General features: G+C 36.4%; 2 protein-coding genes across 2 annotated transcripts; one reads left to right on the top strand and one right to left on the bottom strand.

Annotated features, from left to right (window-relative positions):
- Positions 1-4,970: 4,970 nt before the first annotated feature.
- LOC103942143 (proteasome subunit alpha type-3) lies at positions 4,971-10,538 on the bottom strand. The gene is made up of 10 exons (XM_009352350.3): positions 10,364-10,538; positions 10,197-10,236; positions 10,003-10,086; positions 9,038-9,111; positions 8,316-8,402; positions 8,149-8,233; positions 7,980-8,026; positions 7,434-7,499; positions 6,947-7,037; positions 4,971-5,279 (listed from the first exon to the last, which is right to left on the bottom strand). Exons 1-10 carry the CDS (start codon positions 10,465-10,467, stop codon positions 5,208-5,210), a joined length of 750 nt encoding a protein of 249 aa, XP_009350625.1. The 5' UTR covers positions 10,468-10,538; the 3' UTR covers positions 4,971-5,207.
- Positions 10,539-14,340: 3,802 nt separating this feature from the next.
- Positions 14,341-19,478, top strand: LOC103942144 (14 kDa zinc-binding protein). The gene is made up of 5 exons (XM_009352351.3): positions 14,341-14,504; positions 14,618-14,675; positions 15,830-15,919; positions 19,025-19,142; positions 19,219-19,478. The coding sequence occupies exons 1-5, from the start codon at positions 14,356-14,358 to the stop codon at positions 19,284-19,286; spliced, it is 483 nt and encodes a 160-aa protein (XP_009350626.2). The 5' UTR covers positions 14,341-14,355; the 3' UTR covers positions 19,287-19,478.
- The last annotated feature ends 587 nt before the right edge of the window (positions 19,479-20,065 follow it).

Here is a 20,065-nt window from a genome sequence, read left to right as displayed (position 1 = left end):
TCCCAGAAAGTGAAATGAAACTTTTATACTTTTATATGCCATGCTTTATGTTTGCCCATTTAATTATGCATTATTAGTTGCATATATATATATATGTTTGGTGCTGCGAACGCACAAGTAAGTGTCAGGTAAGTTATGGTTTATGTTTATGTTCAGTAGTGATTTGAGATACATAGAGAGCTCATAACCTGCACCCCCGGTGTTAGTGCTCCCGCCCAGAGTTGGGCACAGTCCTTCACATGATGTTCACCTCCCGCACCACACGCTCATCTTGGATCCAAGTTAGGTGCACAATCCTGTCGTACAGACCACTTTAGGTGGTTCCGACTCGTAGGTGACCCGCGATTATTCGCCCAGTCTTCACGTGATCGTAGCACTTGAGCGTACTTATTATACACCCAGTCCTGTCGTACAGACCACTTTAGGTGGTTCCGACTCGTGTGCAGGTATAGTTAGTGAGTTGGAGATTTGAGCTCTAAATTCAGCCGTACAGGTCACGTTAGGTGACTCCGGCTGACAGATTACATGTCATTGTTTGGCATTACCTGAGTACTTGCATTTTAGTTTGAGGCATTTAGCATGGCATATTTCTGAGCATGACTTATATATATGTATATTCTATTTTTCTGGGAAGTATACAGGTTTTACGACGAGGGGTTAGAACTTTATTTATGAAATGATTTTTGAAAAGCTTTGTTTTTGCCCACTCACGCTTTCTGTTTTGCACCCCTCCAGGTTCTAGTTGGCTAGCACTTTTGGTGGCTCCCCAGAGGATTTCTCGGCTTATCTGACAGATTATCACCAATGTAGGACCACCTTTGGGTGTGTTTATTTAGTGTTGTTTCTCCCGGACTGCACTAGGTCTTTCGTGCTCTGAACTTTATTTTTCACACTTATGCTTGCACATGTATGTTATTTACTTTGTGTATAGCTGGGTTTTTATTTATTCGTATTTTCATTATTATTTATTAGCTTCCGCATTGTGCACATGGTTACGTCACTTCCACATGACGGCCAGCATGCCCTGATCTCGGTCGGGTGTGTCAGTGGTGATGTTAGAGGTTCCCTTTCTTGGGAACTTGAAGAAGCTACTCATCCATTTTTCAAAAATCCATGGAGCAAATAAGCTAGGAATGAAGGCCCTCTGTACTGGGTGATTAGCCTTTGCTTATGCAAAGAGGATTCAACAAAGGTATAAGAAACCTCAACTATTTTCTCTTTGATTTGAGTTGAGTCTTGGTTCAAAACTACTAGGCTTTGAATTTAATGGGCAAATTTTTATTTTTTAGTACATATAAGCATGATTCCGCCTTTAATTGTTAACTGCAGGTGCAGATGTTCTTAGTTTTTCACAAATTTTCCTTCAAGTGGTATCAGAGCCTTGGTCTAGCCATTGGTGAATCCTTTTGAGTTTTGTTGTTCATAGTTTATGATTTGAATGTTGTTCATAGTTTTGAGTTTTGTTGTTCATCTCAAATGTTGTAGATTTGGTTCATATGAGCATGAATTTTGGAGCTTAAATTTTGTGCCTTTTGTTTGGGGAAATTCGGCCAAATCCACGGGTGGATTTTTTGGGTTCTTATTTGTCTTGTTAAAATGGTTTTAAAGTGACATTAGGAACCCCTAAGTACCCTAGTATCTAATATGTTATTTCCCTTAAGTTTGAGGGGTTTTGGGTGGTCTTTAGGTGAATAATGTTCATGGAGCTCTTATGGGTTCTCATGGATGTTCTTCAATGTTCTTGTTGCGTTCTTCATGTTCATAACAAGAACATAAACGTTTTGGGTGTTTGATTCAAAATTGATTTTGGATTTTTTATAAAATTTTGTTTGTAATAGTTGATGTGAGATGATTTGCACTATTCACATCAACACTTTTTTCATGTTTCATGGACAGCACCTATCACCTTTTGTTTTTTTTTTATAACTTAAAAATATTTTTGACACCATCCCTCTCCCCAAAACCAGCCACCCTACAAGTAGGGTACTTTTGGGGTTTTTATGCAATTACATAAAATTTGATACTTTTGTGTATTTGCACTTTGGCCCAAAAGTATATGTTTTTACGTAGGGAAGTGTTATTAGCACTCCAAAAATCTCATTCTACACTCCTCACAAGTGTATTTTTCTTTCTAATTATAGAAAGTTTGGAGTGCAAAATTAGATTTTTGGAGTACTAATAACAATTCCCAAAATCATAAAGGCCCAAAATCACTAAAGGACAAATTATTTTGCTCCTTTAATAAAGTTTTTGTAATTGTCAAAAATTTTAGGTTCTAGTTGTAATTATATGAAGTAGTGGACTTTTGTGTTTTTAGAAAGTGACTCCAAAAGTTTGTGTTTTGCATGATAGCCTAATTGTTGAGGTTATTGCATTTTGGCTCAAATTAGGTTGAGAACAAAATAGGTTTCTTTTTAAATGAGAATTGGATTTTCATTTCATTTAGCTCCATTTAAATCAATTCTATGGATATAAAAACCAAATGACATTGTTACATTCTAGTTTAATTAGTTAAAGTGTTAATTAATTAAGGAAAGGGTGATTATGAACCTACTATAATTGAGCTATGTGATAGGCCGTCTCTCAAATTTGTTTGAACCATGGGAATGTGTAGATTAGATTTTTGGTTGTAATTTGATTTGATCAAATGTTGTAAAAGAGCATAAGCTCTTCTTTGCATTAAAGTACCCCTTTCTTATTTTATTTGATATGCATGAAATTAGAGTAGTTGGGTCCAACGCCCAATAGGTAACCATGCTTTAATACGATTAAATGCATAACTAAAATCAATTACCATCCCTAGACCGAGATCCAACACTAGGCTCTTGTTGGATTACATCAAAGGTTCATAGTCATCCTAATGCCCTAAGGTAACTATAGTCCATCAAAGAATGCAAAGCTCAAGTTAGTAGTAACATATACTCTTACTTTAAAAACGTTTTACAAGCATAGTGGGAGTACCATATACTACTATATCAATCACATGGACCCATAGTTGTGATCGGACCAAATAGTTTTAATTGGATTAAATGTATATTAATATGTGATGAGACCTAAAACCCTCAATCAAACCAATATTAAGTTGACAAGCGTGAAAGTGCTTTAAACACTATTTCATGGCCTTCTACCATGGTTGACTCTCTTCGAATGTACACAAGTGCACCATGCTTTAACTCAACATTAGAGGGGGCACAAAGCATGCGTTTACATTTAAGGAGTCTATTCTATACATTTGATGTTGTGAAGGTAGGCAACAGGTGTGACCAATAAGAAGACATTCTAAGGCATGCTTGAACCCCTACATGAACAAGCATGGTGGGTAAGACTTGACTAAGTGAATGAAGTGCCAACAAGAAGATATTATGAGGCATAGATTCTCTAGAGGCTAAATAAGATGGGAACTTACAAGAGTTGTAGGGTAAGAGTTACTCTCTCATTATTATTAATGCTAGCCAATAATCATATATGATGAGGTTGGCACGGTAATGGTGAGTCTCCCATATCCTACTAAGAGTTTCCTCCAAAACTCCTGGACTCTAATGAGGGATATGGAATTTGACAAATAGTGGGTGGTGCTATTTGATTTAAAGACCCGGATCAAATGGCTTAAAATCAATTAATTTATATTCATTATGTATTTATTTACTAATATATTTGCAAGCACTATCCAAAACTTGACAAAGAAAAACTGAAGGCTTTAGTTTCCATACTTGATACCACAATCCCATAGATTGTCTTGAAAAATAAGATGGGAACTTACAAGAGTTGTAGCTCATGGGAAAATAAGGGGAAATAGAAACCTTCCATTCATTTGGGTATCGCTTCCTTCTCTAACGAAAAAAAAGGCAAGCGTTAATTCACGTTCTGCTTATCAATCCTTATTGGCCATTGAAAATGCCAATTCTGTCTCGAGAAATTGGTTCCTCTGAATTTGTTTGCTGATCATTTCATTTTTAGTTTTTAAGTTTTTGGTTACTAAAAAATGAAGTCTGAATACTTTCAGTTTTCAGCTTTAAAAAAAATGAAAACTAAAAACTTAGGACCAAATTTTGAAAACTCAAAAAAGCAGTTTTCAGTTTTAATTTTTTTTTAAAATTGAAAACTGAAAAAAATAGTTACCAAATAAGATTTCAATTTTGAAAAATTAAGAAAAAAAACATAATTTTTGTAGTCTTGAACTGTTGAGGAAAAAAAAAATATCCTTCGATACAAAAGTACAGAGAAGCATGAAAACTAGGAGCTTCAAAATATCTATTAAATGTGTTTCACTGAAAAGAACCCAGTAGATACCAAACTCAAGGTAGTACGTCTTTGATTGTAGCTTTTACTGGAACACCAAGTACGGCCTGGAGGATTCTAGCTTTCATTGGTTATTGACTGTAGCATTCATCGGCTAGGATTTGTTTTACGAGGGAGGGTGAGAGGGATTTTAAGAGTTGAAGATATTTGGGTTGTGTTTAGAAATTTCTTATTTTTTTTAACTTTTTAAGGTTGAAATTATCATTACATAATATGGTACATAAATAATTTAATATTACGTTTTAACATTAAATGGTTATCAAACAACCCTTAATATAAGGACACGAAAGAAATTTCTATTTTTCATCCTCTACAAAGAGACGTGAGAAATTAGTTTTTATAAATTCCTGTCTGCGTAATTTGATTGGTTAGGTCTGCAAGTAGCTCTGAACTTGAATAGCGCCTAAGAGTTTGAAATGAAATGGGGAGAAGGGGAGTTGGAGAGGGCAGGCAGCGCGGGAGCAACCGAGCAAGTCGTATAAAGGCTTGCATTTCATTCCCAACACTATTTTCATGCTATGGTTCGTGCCAAAAAGTGCCAAAAAAAACAAAAAAAATATATATAAATCCATGCGGTTACGGAAAAACCCGATAATATGTTTAGAAACAAAAATTGAACTCCATCAAAGAACACACTCAAATGAAAATAAAAGTTATAGCAAACTCACAAGTGAAAAAACAGAATTACTTCAGCAGTTCAAAAGGAGAGAGTGCATAATAATGTAAGTGAAACTCTGTTTCTCAAACATTCTACAGATGCGGTTTGCACCGCGTCTTCGGTAAATTGAACATTTTAACGTACAAGAAATACTTCAGCAGCTCAAATTGGCTAATGAAAATCCATCCATCTTCAGTTGACGTTCTTCTAGTCGGGTTTCAGAATACTAACACATTATTTCATCAGCTTCTTAATCTGCATCCATTTCTTCCAATGCTGCTTTAGCCGCTGCCTTTGCTTCCTCTAGAAGCTCATCCGGAACCTGAACAACCAATAAAAAAATCATCAATCTGCAGGATGGCAACACAGGCTTTCAAATATAACCACCAGCAGGGGAACACATAACAAATACAATGAAAGCGAAAAAAAAAATATATCAGTATGAAGTAGCTAACAGAAACAGAGGAGCGTTGGAAAATTGTTCATTTAAATGCATCAGAACCTTCCGTGCTTAATCATCCAATTTGAGTAAAATAATAAATGTGGGAGTATATAGTGCACAAGTTCGGTGAATCAGTAGGCACCTCTAGCTAGGAATCACGCACAACTGAATATGACCGCACATCAAACACCACAAACTCTAAATCCTTTACTGGTTGAGATGACTTGCGTTTTAACGAGGAAAGAGACTAAAAACAGAAACTAAGCCTTCAAAATGAGAAGCATAATGCTTTCCTTTACCACATTTTTCTTACCACCAAACGGAGGTACGTGGGTCCTAACCACTCCATTAGAAAGGTGGCCAGCAAGGTGGTCAATATATGTAGAACAAATAGCAGCACTCAAAACAAGATTGTATTCAAATCAATGTTTTAAAAGGCCAAGACATAGGAGAGGCGTTTCATGGATAGCGACTATGCGAAAGCCTTGAGGCGTGAGGTGAAGCCTCATGGGACCTAAATTATATATATATATATATATATATAATACTTTGTAAAACAAACATCCTTTGTCATTCAAAAGTGCACAAGTCATTAACAAGTTTAACTCAAAAACATAAAATATAAATAATAATACAAAAATAAAAAAAAGAATCCATTCATTCAAATATGCTCCACAAACACTCTCTTTCCTTCGTTAATATCCACTCATTTTACAACACTAATATGGTCCACATGCATCCCCCACCCACTCTATTTCCCTTGGTACACCCTCACTCACTTTCCCTCTTCGCTGGGTGGCGATGGTGCTGCTTGGTTGGTGGTGTCGAGAGAAGAGAAGGGAGGGTTTCAGCGTTTCACAGAGAAGAAGAATGTGAGGCTGTCGAGCACTTTGAGTGTCGAATGAAGAAGACTGGGAAGAAGTTCTATAAAATAAAATAAAAATGCCCAAAATGCCCTAAGGCGCGCACCTCAACCACGTCCAGGCAAGTCTTTGCCTATTCCCACTGGCTAGAGGCGTTTTCACCCCCACCCCACCTCCAAAGCCGCCGAGGCATGCCTTGGGGCAGCTTTTTAAAAACATTGATTCAAATTAACAGTCTTAGATCACAATGAAAATATTTTGCATAAATAAATCTAGATGGAAATTGACATACACATAAGGAGAATCAGCTCAGGCTCCAAAATATTCCCAATTTTTGTTCCAAACATTAACATTTGCAAGACCCACAATTGAAATGTACAATTCTACATCCTCCAACTGAGATATAGGACATTGGTCATGGAGTCAATGGGCCACTCAACTGATCGGTGGATCCTTAAGAAAAGCTATGGACTCATGCTCAGAATTCACAAAGAATGGTGCGTAACAAACAATTAAAAGGAAAAAAGAAAATGAAACAAAAAAGAATCAAAACAAAAAAGCTTCTGAAAACACCAAATGTCAAAAATAGGTATGAGAAGCAAATGTGGCAAATAAAATAAAAACGACATCGGCAATTAGTTTGAAATTTGGAAGTTCCTTGAACTCAGAAAGAAATTCAGATACCTTCTGATGCAGACGGTTTGATTCATCACAGACCCAGCTCATTTCTAACTCAAATTCCTTGTCCTTTGCCTCATCATGAATTCCATAAATGCTGTTGTGCATCATTGAATATTTAAGTTAAAGGGGGAAAAATAGCTTGTAGACCTTTATCTTGTTCGTAGTGACATGATTAGACTTAAATGACAAATACTACCAAGGATGAACCATTCTTGTTATCTCCATGTACAGAAAAGAATGGAAGTTTCACATTAATGACAAAACTTAGGTATGCTGAATTTTAAGAGAAAATCGTAAAAAAGAGAGCCGTTTGTCTTGAACAGGTTACATTGTTTATCAACCACATCAGATGTAATGGTTGAGAAACAAACCATTATTTAAAGATCTTGTAACAAAATAACTTCATGCATAAAAAGTCCATAGCTAGATGTCATCATCATCAAATTAAAACATGCCAGATAGAAAAGTATTCATGGTGTATGTCACTCACATCTTGGCTACTTCAATAACTCCTTGCCGACAAGTCAACTCCGAAAGCTTCAACTTTTCAATCTCTCTGTCATCACATGACATAGATATATAAGTATCAACATTCAAATTTCTCAGCAATAAAATATAATAAAAAATATAAAAATAACAAAATATTTGACATTAATGTCATTGTTAAAATGTAAAAGACACATGCTCAAGAATCCTTGTTGTTAGTATGGGCTGTATACAGCCTGGTAGATTGATTTTGGTTTGGTCTTTGACTATTTGATTTAAGGCTTACAGTTTGGTAGTTCAATTTTTGTTTGATTTGGGGTTTATATACATTCTATATTCTCTTTTCAACATTTATCAAAGCAAAATGTTCCATAAACCTAAATTCTCTTCCACCCAAGTTCTTACCCTATTCTAATCACAAGCTTTCAGAGTGACCAAGATAGACCAAATTGAGCGCAAATTAATAGGAAGATTTTCACACAAAGCAAAAGAAGTTTATAATGCTGCAAAATCCTGTCAGAAAAATTTAGAAAGCAAACTCTCAACTTACGTCTTGGCAGCCTGCCTGCCCTTTCCAATTGCAGCTCCAAAATACCTCTAGATAATATGCAAAAGCAAAGATTAATACAAAAAATAATTAATTAAAACGATAAATTAAAATGTTCAAGGATAAACACTATTCTTATAGCAATGACAACCAGATACAAAAGTAAACTCACGTAAGAAACACCAGAAGGTTCAACCATGTACAATTGTGGCCCATCTCTGTCATAACCACCAAGGATTATCCCACATCCAAAAGGTCTGCAAATAACTTTGACAGATAATCAGAAGGGATGAAAAGAACCTTGGAAATGACAACATGAAAAGTCAGTTCTCAACAAACCTGAGCCACCAATATAGTGTACACAAATGCACATAACTAGCAACACGTTCAGCAAGTTCCTTAACAGGAATCTGTTCACCATACACACTGCAGGAAGAATCATAAAAATAAGAACATAATAAACTAAAGGTACACAGACCAATCATGTATAATTACGAGCCAATCATGAAATAGCAAATGGTAATATTCTAAAAAAGGAAGAGAATATATTTTTTTACAATTACGCACATGCACCAAATTACAATGCAAAATTTACAGAACTTGTTCACCAACCAAACTGTCTAGATAACTCAAGTGGATGCTAACAAAATTGACCTCTTAATGTCCATTATTAACAGGCGTCAAACAACAATAAACAAGTACTGACTTCTGAAAATACAAGTGTAATGCAAAACAGATAATAGCCACCAAGTGAGGGATTTTGGGCCATTCTATTGACTCATTAAACTACATGAAAGCCAAAGTGAGAATATATATACTCAGATTGATTAGACCAACTTTAAGTTGATATTTAAACACAAATCCAGCCTAACAGACCTGTTCTTTCAAATTATACTAGTGTGACAAACTGAAAGAGAAAATGTAAGGATAGCAAGGGAGGATAGATTAACACAATTCCACGAGTGAGAGGGAGAGAGAAAATGTTTAGATGTTCTACAGAACAAAAACCTTCAATGTTTTCTTGTTTGTTTTATACTTGAAATCCAAAGGAAAAGGCAAACCTTTCATAGTTGGTGGCTTCAGACTTGGTCCTAGCAACAATTTGCCTACCATCTGCAGCTAATCCTGCCACTGCCTGTAATCGGTAAATATCATAAAATGCATCACAAGATAATTTTGAAAGTCAGTTCTCTGATGGTAAGATTGATAGGATACAGTTAAGCAACCAAAATTATCAGACGAATCTCATAGGATGTCAAAAAATCTAGATCTGGCACAAAATATATGAAAATCTGTGTATATCATACATTCTTTGAATATCTCAACATATCCGCCCATGAGCTAAGGAATTAAAGATGCATCAACTTATGACTAATTCACATGCTGTTTAGAATAACATATCACTAGTTTGACGAAAGCCTAATGAGGAAATATTAAAGGAAATGCACGAATGATACAAGATTCAGGCTAGCCCAGTCTTGCAGATTCAAACCAACTTGTGACTTTTCTGTTCCCAATGGCATTTGAAAATAAGCAGCAATTTGCTACTCATTTTCAAATACAATCCCAATGATGAGCACAGGAGTATATACGTTATATGGAGGGTAAGTCAGAGATATTCAGGCGTGACTAACTCCTGTTTGGTTGAAGAAAAAAGGGCCTGTAAATTTGTGAAAATAAATCACACTCTTTGAACACCAGGATTGCTTTAAGTTTAAGAGATAGATCTCTCATATTTTTAAGCCGCAAGAGAAACACTCCTTCCTCACACCCTCCATTCCCCTTATGACTCAGTTGATATTTCAAATTTCTTATGAAGAATATGGAATTTCCCCAACATTATAGGTGTCCATGGAAAATATAATCGAACATTCAAACTAATCATGACCACAACAAAATCCTGACCTCCTTAATTAGCAGTAATAGATATGTTAAAAACAAAAAGTTAACAAATTAACCAGAAGTGAGCTCCCTGAGCATTTAGTAGAACTGGGTATTAAACTCTACAAAGAATCCAAGTAAATACCATCCCGGAGTGGCGATGAACTGAATGAATCCTTCTATTAGAACCGGGCAGCATCATCTTCGACGCTATGAGCTTTTCCACACCCTGAAATTCAGAATAAATCAATTTAAATAAAGAAAAAAAAACCCTAAGTTTAAGTATCCGAGCGTATGAGAGCAAGAATTTCAAAAATTTTATAAGAAAAAAGGGTTTACCATAACAACGCCGTCCTTACATTTGATCCCAATGACAGTCCTGCAACACGAAAAATTTACAATTAAAAACCCCTTAAACCCCAAATCAGATGGCGAAAAATGCTGGAGATTGAGAATTTGGATTGCCGCGGGGAAGAAAATAGGGTTTGGAGAGGAAAGGTAGGTACCCGGAGTTGTCGACGGCTTTGGCGGCGTACTCTATCTGGAAGACGCGGCCGTCAGGGGAGAATGTGGTGACGGAGAGATCGTAACCTGTTCCGATGCTGCTCATCTTCTTCTTCCTTTTTTCTGCTGTTTATTGTTGTTTGTAGTGTTCGACTGAGAGAAGCAAAGAGCTACAAATAAATAGACATTGGCTTACCTCTCAAGAAAGAAAAAAAAAAAAAAATATATATATATATATATAGAGAGAGAAAGAGAGAATTGTTATTGTTATTTTAAAATTCTTATTTTACACTTCAAACTTTCTATATTTAGAAAGAAAAATACACTTGTGAGGAGTGTAGAATGAGATTTTTGAAGTGCCAATAACACTTTCCTAAATAAATACAGTCTACACTTTTGCAATTTGCTAATCAAAACCAGAACAAAAACAAAACAAAAAGAGTATGGAAAACCATAGGGCCGGGCTTTATACGACTCATTTTTAAAATGAAAGGTGCTTGGGCTTTACATATTAGGTTTAGGTCAGCCCAGAACATTCAATGAAGCGTCCTTGTAGGTCTCGAAATTACTGACGTCGGCAAGAAGTGCTAGAAAATGGGCATGAGTGAGACAGTACTTCAGTTGCTGGAAACTCTACTCACAATCATCATCCCATCCAAACCTAACTCCTTTCTTGGCCAGCTTTGTCAGAGGTAAAGCTACGGCTAAGAAATCCTTCACAAAGTGCCGATAGTAGCTGGCAAGACCAAGGAAACTTCGTACCTCCACAACATTTTGTGGGCGCTCCTAATTTTCCACTATAGCTATCTTCTGAAGATCCAAGAATACCTTTTGCTAAAATGATGTGCCCCAAAAAAAAAAAGACACCTGATTCAACCTGGCATTTGCTGAATTTAGCGTAAAGCTAATTATACCTTAGCTTCCTTAAGACCAATCAATAAAAACTATCACAAACATGTCACAGTATGGATGGAATACTAGTTCTTTAGGTCCATGAAAGCCACTGGAGCATTCGTCAACCCGAATAGCATCACAAGGAACTCCTAATTTGACATGAATTTGAGTTTCCTTACTTAGGAGACAAGTAATACTTATAATGGATTTAAGCCTAGCATGTTGGACTGAGGTTGTTTGACTATGTATTATGACTAGTTAGCTAATTGGATATAGTTACTCTGATTCTGTCTAAGAAGCTTAAGGGTTACGTGTCAAGGGCCTAAAATTAATAGTTCCAAGTGTCATGTCATCAAACAAACTGGAAAAATGATGGAATTGGATGACATTTATGTGCGATAGTAAAGTTCAGTGATGAAATTGATATATTTTATACTTTAGGGACCAAAATAATGAGATATGTCAATCTTAGATGGACTATTTTTTTGAGAGAGGAGTTATACAAACAAGAAATTCTTAGCATACTCTGCGATTTTTTCACACTAGTATTGATTACAATAATGCTAGTAATATCATATTATATGACAAATGGCGTGTACAACAATATTGTAACATCCCACATCGCACAAGTGAGTGAATCATGTAAGCCTTATATGTATATTCTCATCTCTACCTAGTACGAGGCCTTTTAGGAGCTTACTGGCTTCGGGTTCCGTAGGAACTTCGAAGTTAAGCGATTTCGCGTGAGAGCATTCCCAGGATGGGTGACCCACTAGGAAGTTCTCGTGTGAGTTCCTAGAAACAAAACCGTGAGGGTGTGGTAAGGGCCCAAAGTGTACAATATCGTGCTACGGTGGAGTTGAGCCTAGGATGTGGTAGGGGCCAAGGGCGGGATGTGACAATTTGGTATTAGAGTCAAGTTATTGTAATATCCCACATCACCCAGGGGAGTAGATCCTGTAACCCTTATATTTATATTCTCATCTTTACCTAGCATGAGGCCTTTTGGAAGCTTACTGGCTTCGAGTTTCGTAGGAACTCCGAAGTTAAGTGAGTTCGTGCGAGAGCATTCCCAAGATGGGTAATTCACTCGGAAGTTCTCATGTGAGTTCCCAGAAACAAAACCGTGAGGATGTGGTAGGGGCCCAAAGTGGACAATATCGTACTACGGTGATGGAGCGGGCCTGGGATGTGGTGGACCCTGGGCGGGGATGTGACAATTTAATTGTAACATCCCACATTGCCCAGGGGAGTGGATTTTGTAAGCCTTATATGTATATTCTCATCTCTACCTAGCACGAGGCCTTTTGGGAGCTCACTGGCTTCGGGTTCCGTAGGAACTCCAAAGTTAAGCGAGTTTGCGCGAGAGCATTCCCAGGATGGGTGACTTACTAAGAAGTTCTCGTGTGAGTTCCCAGAAACAAAACTGTGAGGGTGTGGTAGGGGCCCAAAGCGGACAATATCGTGCTACGGTAGAGTTGAGCCCGGGATGTGGTGGGGGCCGGGGCTAGGATGTGACAATTTGTACGGAACCCAAAGCCAATGAGCTCCCAAAAGGTCTCGTGCTAGGTAGAGATGGAAATATACTTACATGATCTACTCCCCTGGGCGATGTGGGATGTTACAAATATGGCAATTAATAATTTTATCTTTAGATACCAATTGAGAGAGTAATCCTTGTTCAATCGGGAGACTATCTAGGAGGAAATTTATGATAATATATTCAATAATCTATGATAAGATATTCAATTCTCATACGATTATAATTATGTTGCCTAATCTCTAAGATATCCTAATTTAACATGAATTGCCGGCACACTTTTTTGTCTTCCGAAGTTGCTGCCGCACTTAGAATATATCACATACATCTCTTCAAGTAATAAGATCTTTTATGTCTAAATCGAGCATATCACAAGGGAACACTTTTCATGATAAATACCTTACTTGTATATATCACATACATTTTTTTATGATAAATCGCATATATATATATTATGATGAAATGAGCTAGGGTATTCAAGTTACGAGCTAGGGTCATATCAAACGCATTCTTTATGATCTCTTTATGATGTATATGATATGATCTCCACTTCTAAAATTACTAGATCTCTTTATGATGCCTAAATATCTTAGCTTGTGTATATCACATGCATCTTTTTATGTCAAATAAGATCTCTTTAATTTCTCTCTAATCATCTATTTAACACACATTCTCTACACGTTGTTCGTTATGCGTAGACATGAAAACTCCTCTCTCCTACAAGGCTTAGTCAAGGCATATTCATCAAAGATGGTTCACGATGTCGCACACATCACACCACTCTTCTATAAAATTACAACCATGATGTGATTCTACTTCCCGAAAAATATGTAGGGTATCACACCTTTGATCAACCCCATTGACCCATCATTGAAGTTCATGAGAGATTACTATCAAATACTGCCTCTGTCCGTGGATATGCACAAATTTGATTCAAATAGCACACATGTGGGACCACATATCCAATGATAAGGTGTAATATGGATAAAGGTTACTATCGTAAACAATCCCTAAAATGGGGTAACCTATCATTTAGTCCCTAAAGTTTAAAAGATTAGTCAATGTCATTCTGGAATTGATCACACACATCAATGTGGTCCTTAATGTTCAAGTATGTCAATTTTTTTGCTAATGTGCTTGATAAATGCCCTATTTCCTATTATTTTATATCATTTATCTCTACGTTTTGTTAAGAAATTGGCTTTAAATGAGCCTGATTACTTTTCTTATCTTTAGCCAAATATGGTCACTTAGGAAATTTTTTTATTTTTTATTTTTAAGGGATAAATCAACTTTCTGGAGGAGTTTCAATTCAAAGACAAATTGTAGAGTGAAGTTAAGAGTTTGACAATAATCATATCGTATTAACAGATTGTATAAGGAATTGTCAAGTTTAATGTATAATGCCACGCCAGGGACCAAAATGATAGAGGTCCCGATTTGAAGGACATTTGTGACAAAAGGAAAAAAAAAGAAAAGAAAAAGGAAATGTAATTGTTACGAAATGACTGTAGTGACCAAATAGCGATGCAGAGCAGAAAGTAAAATCGAGGGCATGCGATGGAAAAGGGGGAGAAAAGTATCGAAGGTGCGAGGTCTGATAAAAGCAGCCGGCTTGCAGTAATAGGCTCTCACTTTGTAACTCCTCCGAACGCCATGGCTGAGAAGGATGCCGCTCTCGCCGCCGTTCCCTCCGATGCTCCCACCATGTATTTTCGAACACTTTTGATTCAGATTCATTTTACGTTTTAGAAATCATGTAATCTGTCTGATTAATTCGATTTATTTAGATTAATTCGATTTATTTGTTTATGTTTTGCAGATTTGACAAGATAATCAACAAGGAAATACCGGCTAAGGTGGTTTTTGAGGACGATAAGGTACTCCCCAGTCCCTAGTGTGTATCTTTGAATTTTCCTTTTATTTATTTATTTATAATTTATTTATTTGCTTTTTGGAAAATTGCTTAAATGATGAATTACAAATTCTGATTGCTGAAATGTTTGTTTTTTAGTATTTGATCGATATGTCGTCAATGTTAGCTCGATATGTTCACAGTATTTGATTTTGATGAGTTCATCAATTGGGATTTGTGAATTAATCATTTCAGCTAATTTTTTTTTATATTATCCCCATTGTTTGGTTATAAGTTTGGGGCTGAAAAGTGTTAAACTAAAGAAGCTGCCATTTGTTATGTTTATACACTTGTTGCAACTATCCTGATCCTGTGACGGATATACTATTAGGCCCTGTTTGGTGGGCTGGATGGGATAGGTTGTGATTAATTAAAATGCACTTGAGTCCAGTCCGTTGTTTGTTATGTCAAAATGTGAGATGGACACAACTTGACAAGATGGGTTATGGATCCACAATAGAGTGGGTTATCTAACCTATCCTTATATATGGGTTGCAAGTCCTGTCTTACAAGTCCCTGCCAATTCAATCCTATCCCTAAGGTCCAATCCCATCTAGCCTACCAAACGTGCCCTTATTTAACTCTTCTATTAATTTTGAAATGTAATTTAATTTATATAATATTATATTTTATACTTTCAAACATCTCTAAATTTTCTTTTTAGTACTCAAGTTCAGTCTCTGTAAATTTTCAAATCTCACGCATCCATCATCTCTACTCACATTATTCTATCATTTTTACTACTTTTATCACCAATTGGGAAGGAAAAAAAATAAGGCAAGTGTTACCGAATGGGCCCTTAAAAGTGGAAAATTGGGTTAATAGTGGAGAGATGCAACTGATTTTCCAATGGACCTCCAAATGTTTTGAGAAGGCGACCTATCAAGTGTGATTCATGGAGATTCACTAGCTTCCTTAAGGCTGGGATGTATTATAAATTAATATGTTTATAATTATATAATATCTTGTTAGTTCAATGCTGTGTTAGCTGTTGTACGGTTTTATCTTCGTCTGTGTGTTTTTGATGCAGTCACCTTATTTCTGGTTCATGTATGTTATTGATTTTACGGTTCTCCTTTTTCTGGTTGATTGCCTCTTGTTTTTCTTTACTTTGAACAGGTCCTTGCTTTTAGGGACATTAATCCCCAAGCTCCAATACACATTTTAATCATTCCCAAAGTTAGAGATGGCTTAACTGGACTGTCTAAGGTACTTGGTACTGAACGTTCTTTGTTTCTTTTTTGTTTATGGATTTCCTCTCTTTCTCCCTATAAGAAATTACAGTAAGCAATAATGCTCTTTATTTAATTACGGAGGGAATATTAGAATTACTTTAGAAACTTTCTTGTCTGACACCCTATCATGTCTTCAATGAGGTACCGTTCGAAGGGTAAAAAACCTTCCCTGGATTTGTGCATAGAAAATCTGACCAGGATTTTATCTATGTATGTGAATTGTCATAACCTAATACCCTTTTCTTGTGATTGTATCTGAGCTTCGACCCATGGAGATTATTGACCTTTTCACTATGATTGGGAAATCACATAAATTTTGATTTCTTTCACTATGCATTGCTCTTCAATGTTCAGTCAGGGTAGACTTTTTAGATAGCGTGCTAAATTAATAATTCACTAAGTTTATAAGATAACACATTAAAAAAAGTTTATATAGGTCCCACATAGTATATAAATTAATAATTTCATGATACATACTCCTTATGATTCGACCATGAGGCCTTTTTAAAATATGACTCATTCATTGTTTGTTTCTTGAAATTTATGTCACCTTGGATCTCGTCTCTAACTTTTCTTAACATGATAAGTTCTGGTGTGGTCTTCTCATACTGCAACAAAAACAACAAAGCCTTTTCCCACTAAGTGGGGTCGGCTATATGAATCCTAGAACGTCATTGGGCTCGGATGTGTGTCACGTCTTCTGTCAGATCCAAGTACTCTCAAGTCTTTTCTTAGAGTCTTCCAAAGTCTTCCTAAGTCTTCCTCTACCCTTTCGGCCTTGAACATCTGTCCCGTAATCGCATCTTCTAACCGTAGTGTCAGTAGGCCTTTGTTTCACATGTCCAAACCAATTTCGGCTACTCCTACTTTACCTTGGATATCCTCATTCCTAATCTTATCCTTTCTCGTGTGCCCACACATCCAACGAAGCATTCTCATCTCCGCTGCACTCATTTTATGTACGTATTGATGCTTTACCGCCTAACATTCTGTGCCATAAAGCATTGTCAGCCTTATTGTCGTCCTATAAAATTTTTCCTTGAGCTTTAGTGGCATACGACGTTCAGACAACATGTCGGATGCAGTCTTCCACTTCATCCATGTAGCTTGTATTCTATGGTTGAGAACTCTATCCAATTATCTGTTCTTTTGCAAGATAGATCGTAGGTAGCGAAAGCGGTTGCTCTTTGGTACTTCTTGGTCTCCAATCCTCACCCCTAACTCATTTGAGCCTCCGTTTGCACTGAACTTGCACTTCATATACTCTGTCTTTGATCGACTTAGGTGAAGACCTTTATCGTCGAACATTTTCTCCAAAGGTTAAGCTTCACATTTACTCCTTCCTGAGTCTCATCTATCAACACTATATTGTCTGCGAAAAGCATACATCAAGGAATATCATCTTGAATATGTCCTGTTAACTCATCCATTATCATCTGGGACCATTGCTTTTCTATGTTTCATCTTTTTCAAAGCTACAACCACTTCTTCCTTCCTAATTCGGTGGTAAAAGGAGTAGTTTCTACACTCTTCTGAGTTACTTAACTCCCCCAAAGAAGTACTCCCTTCATGTTCTTCATTGAAAAGATTATGAAAATAACCTCTTCATCTGTCTTTGACCCCATTCTCTGTAGCAAGAATCTTTCCATTCTCATCCTTGATGCACCTCACTTGGTTTAGGTCCCTTGTCTTCTTTTCCCTTGCTCTAGCTAGTTTATAGATATCCAACTCTCCTTCTTTGGTATCTAGTTGCTTATAGATATCGTCAAAAGCCGCTAGCTTAGCTTTTCTCACAGCTTTCTTTGCCTCCTTCTTCGCTATTCTATACCTTTCACCGTTTTCATTGGTCCTATCCTTGTATAAGGCTTTACAACATTCCTTCTTAGCCTTAACCTTTGTCTGTACCTCCTCCTTCCACCACCAAGATTTCTTTTGGTGTGGAACAAAGCCCTTGGACTCTCGTAATACCCCTCTCGATAAATCATATTGCAACAAAAAATTCTTAAATATCATCATCGCTTTGAGAACTTCTTTCCATGAAACGGGCTCCATAGTAGAACTATCATCTTCGACTTCATCTTGATCATTTCCCATGACGCTCTCAATAATATGCTTGTCAGTCAACATGTCTGAAGTTGTGTCTTCTCCAGGGTAGTTCAAGAGGTCCTCTACATCCATTCCATTACGATAATTCTAACTTTTTGATTACCTTGATAAATTGATAAGTGATTAATTAATCAATAAATTAATAAATTATTGATTTATCGATTATTTAATATTCCCCTAAACTAATAGATTTTCCTGGTCCCAAGACTTAATTTATAGAGGTTTAACTGTAGCCTTTCTATAGGAGTTGTTTATATTTGTATGGTTGAATATCCAAGTTAGTTATTGATACATTTAAGGATTTCAAATAGACATAATTCAGGAAACTTACGATGTTTATCCTGTGATATAAAAAGATTCAAAGACAGTGAATATAAGGCGCCGAAGCAGTTGACGGTTGACCTAAAAATACTCGTGTGAACTGCCTCACACTAGAATGTATAGTCTCTTAACCTGTTAATCATGTGGTGCTCGGTAGTTGTATCATAGTTTGAACTATGCTCCCCCGTCACTATTTCATATATATCTTGTAATATTATGGTGTTTGTATGCGAGTGATTTTTTATTTTATAAAATAATGTTATCTTGTAATGATTTTAGCAGTTATATGTTCCTGAAACGAAAAAGGAAAATAATAAAATATGATTTAAACTTTGACTGCAGTAAGCTGCTTGCGGCATCATTCCCTCTCCAAACAGTGTATGCTTTATCTGTATAAAATTATTTACGGGTGGGAAACATGATTAGCAAGGTTTAATTTTTCTAAAAACATTAGAAGAACATCAAATGTTGTATGAAATGGGATTTTTGTGGCGATCTATCAACGTTTCTTTTCTTGGGTTGAGTTTCCCTTTACAAGTTGTAAATTTTGTACGAGCATAAGCTCATTTAGCCTTGTAATTTTTCAGTTCATAATTGACGGATGACACAGTGGCGGAATTTAATGTTTTATTGGTTCGTTTTTGCTTTCCAGGCAGAGGAGAGACACACTGAGATTCTTGGTCAGCTTCTGTACGCAGCCAAGCTGATTGCCAAGCAGGAGGGTCTTGATGATGGCTTCAGGATTGTGATCAACGATGGCCCAAACGGATGTGCGTGTTATTTCTTACTCTGAATACTTGGGATTGACATATCATTAAGTTTATACTGAGCGATGTCTTCCTGCAGGTCAATCGGTTTATCACCTTCACCTCCATCTGCTTGGAGGACGGCAAATGAACTGGCCACCGGGATAATGTGTACGTTTTAGATGTGCTTATATTGATTATGAGGGGTCCAGCAAGATTTCCATGGGGATTGTGTTTGTGAAGATTATATTGACATGGTAACTAGTAGTTCCTAATGGTACTGGAGATCTGGAACCTGTTATAAACCTTCTCTCTTAAAACTATTGAACTAGAATAAATTAATGTGGCCATGTTACATAATTTGCATTCGGTTTCTCCTTAAGAACATGAATTACAGATGTACTGCCAAAGATTTATCCAAGAAATATTAGGCCATCTTGAGTGGAGAGGGCTGGGGGTCCAAAGCCAAAAAATGGTTTGATTTGTCAAAAAACTCATCTCTAACTGATGATTGGACTATATTATGTGGAGCTCACCATGCTATTATTTGCGTGAAGGTCATCAGGCTAGTCAAATCCAACCTCCTTCTTAGCCCTCTTTTGATGCTCAACTCATTAGTTGCAATAAGAGCATCTCTAGGGAGGGGCTTTATATGAGGCTGGAAAAGTAGTGGATAAGACTATTTTAGAGTTCATAGGAATCTTTTGGGCTTTATAAAAGAATCTCTTCTAATGATGGGTTATATTTTTTGGATTCTATATGGAGTTGTATGTATTTATTTATTTAGTAATTTGATTTTGCAATATATATATATATGTATTTTTTTTTTTGTGTTAATTTTTCCTTAAGTTGATTTTTGAACGTACTATCTTAGATTTTTTTTTTTTATGGACCTTTCACCCAATGAGGAGATGTTAATTCCTTACCCATAGGGACAACGGAAAAAC

The sequence above is a fragment of a genome, unplaced genomic scaffold (assembly GCF_019419815.1).
Source record: "Pyrus x bretschneideri cultivar Hongxiangsu unplaced genomic scaffold, Pyrus_bretschneideri_v1 Contig30, whole genome shotgun sequence".
Classification (NCBI taxonomy): domain Eukaryota; kingdom Viridiplantae; phylum Streptophyta; class Magnoliopsida; order Rosales; family Rosaceae; genus Pyrus; species Pyrus x bretschneideri.
The sequence above is the reverse complement of the archived record's forward strand: the minus strand, read 5'-3'. Positions and strand labels throughout refer to the sequence as shown.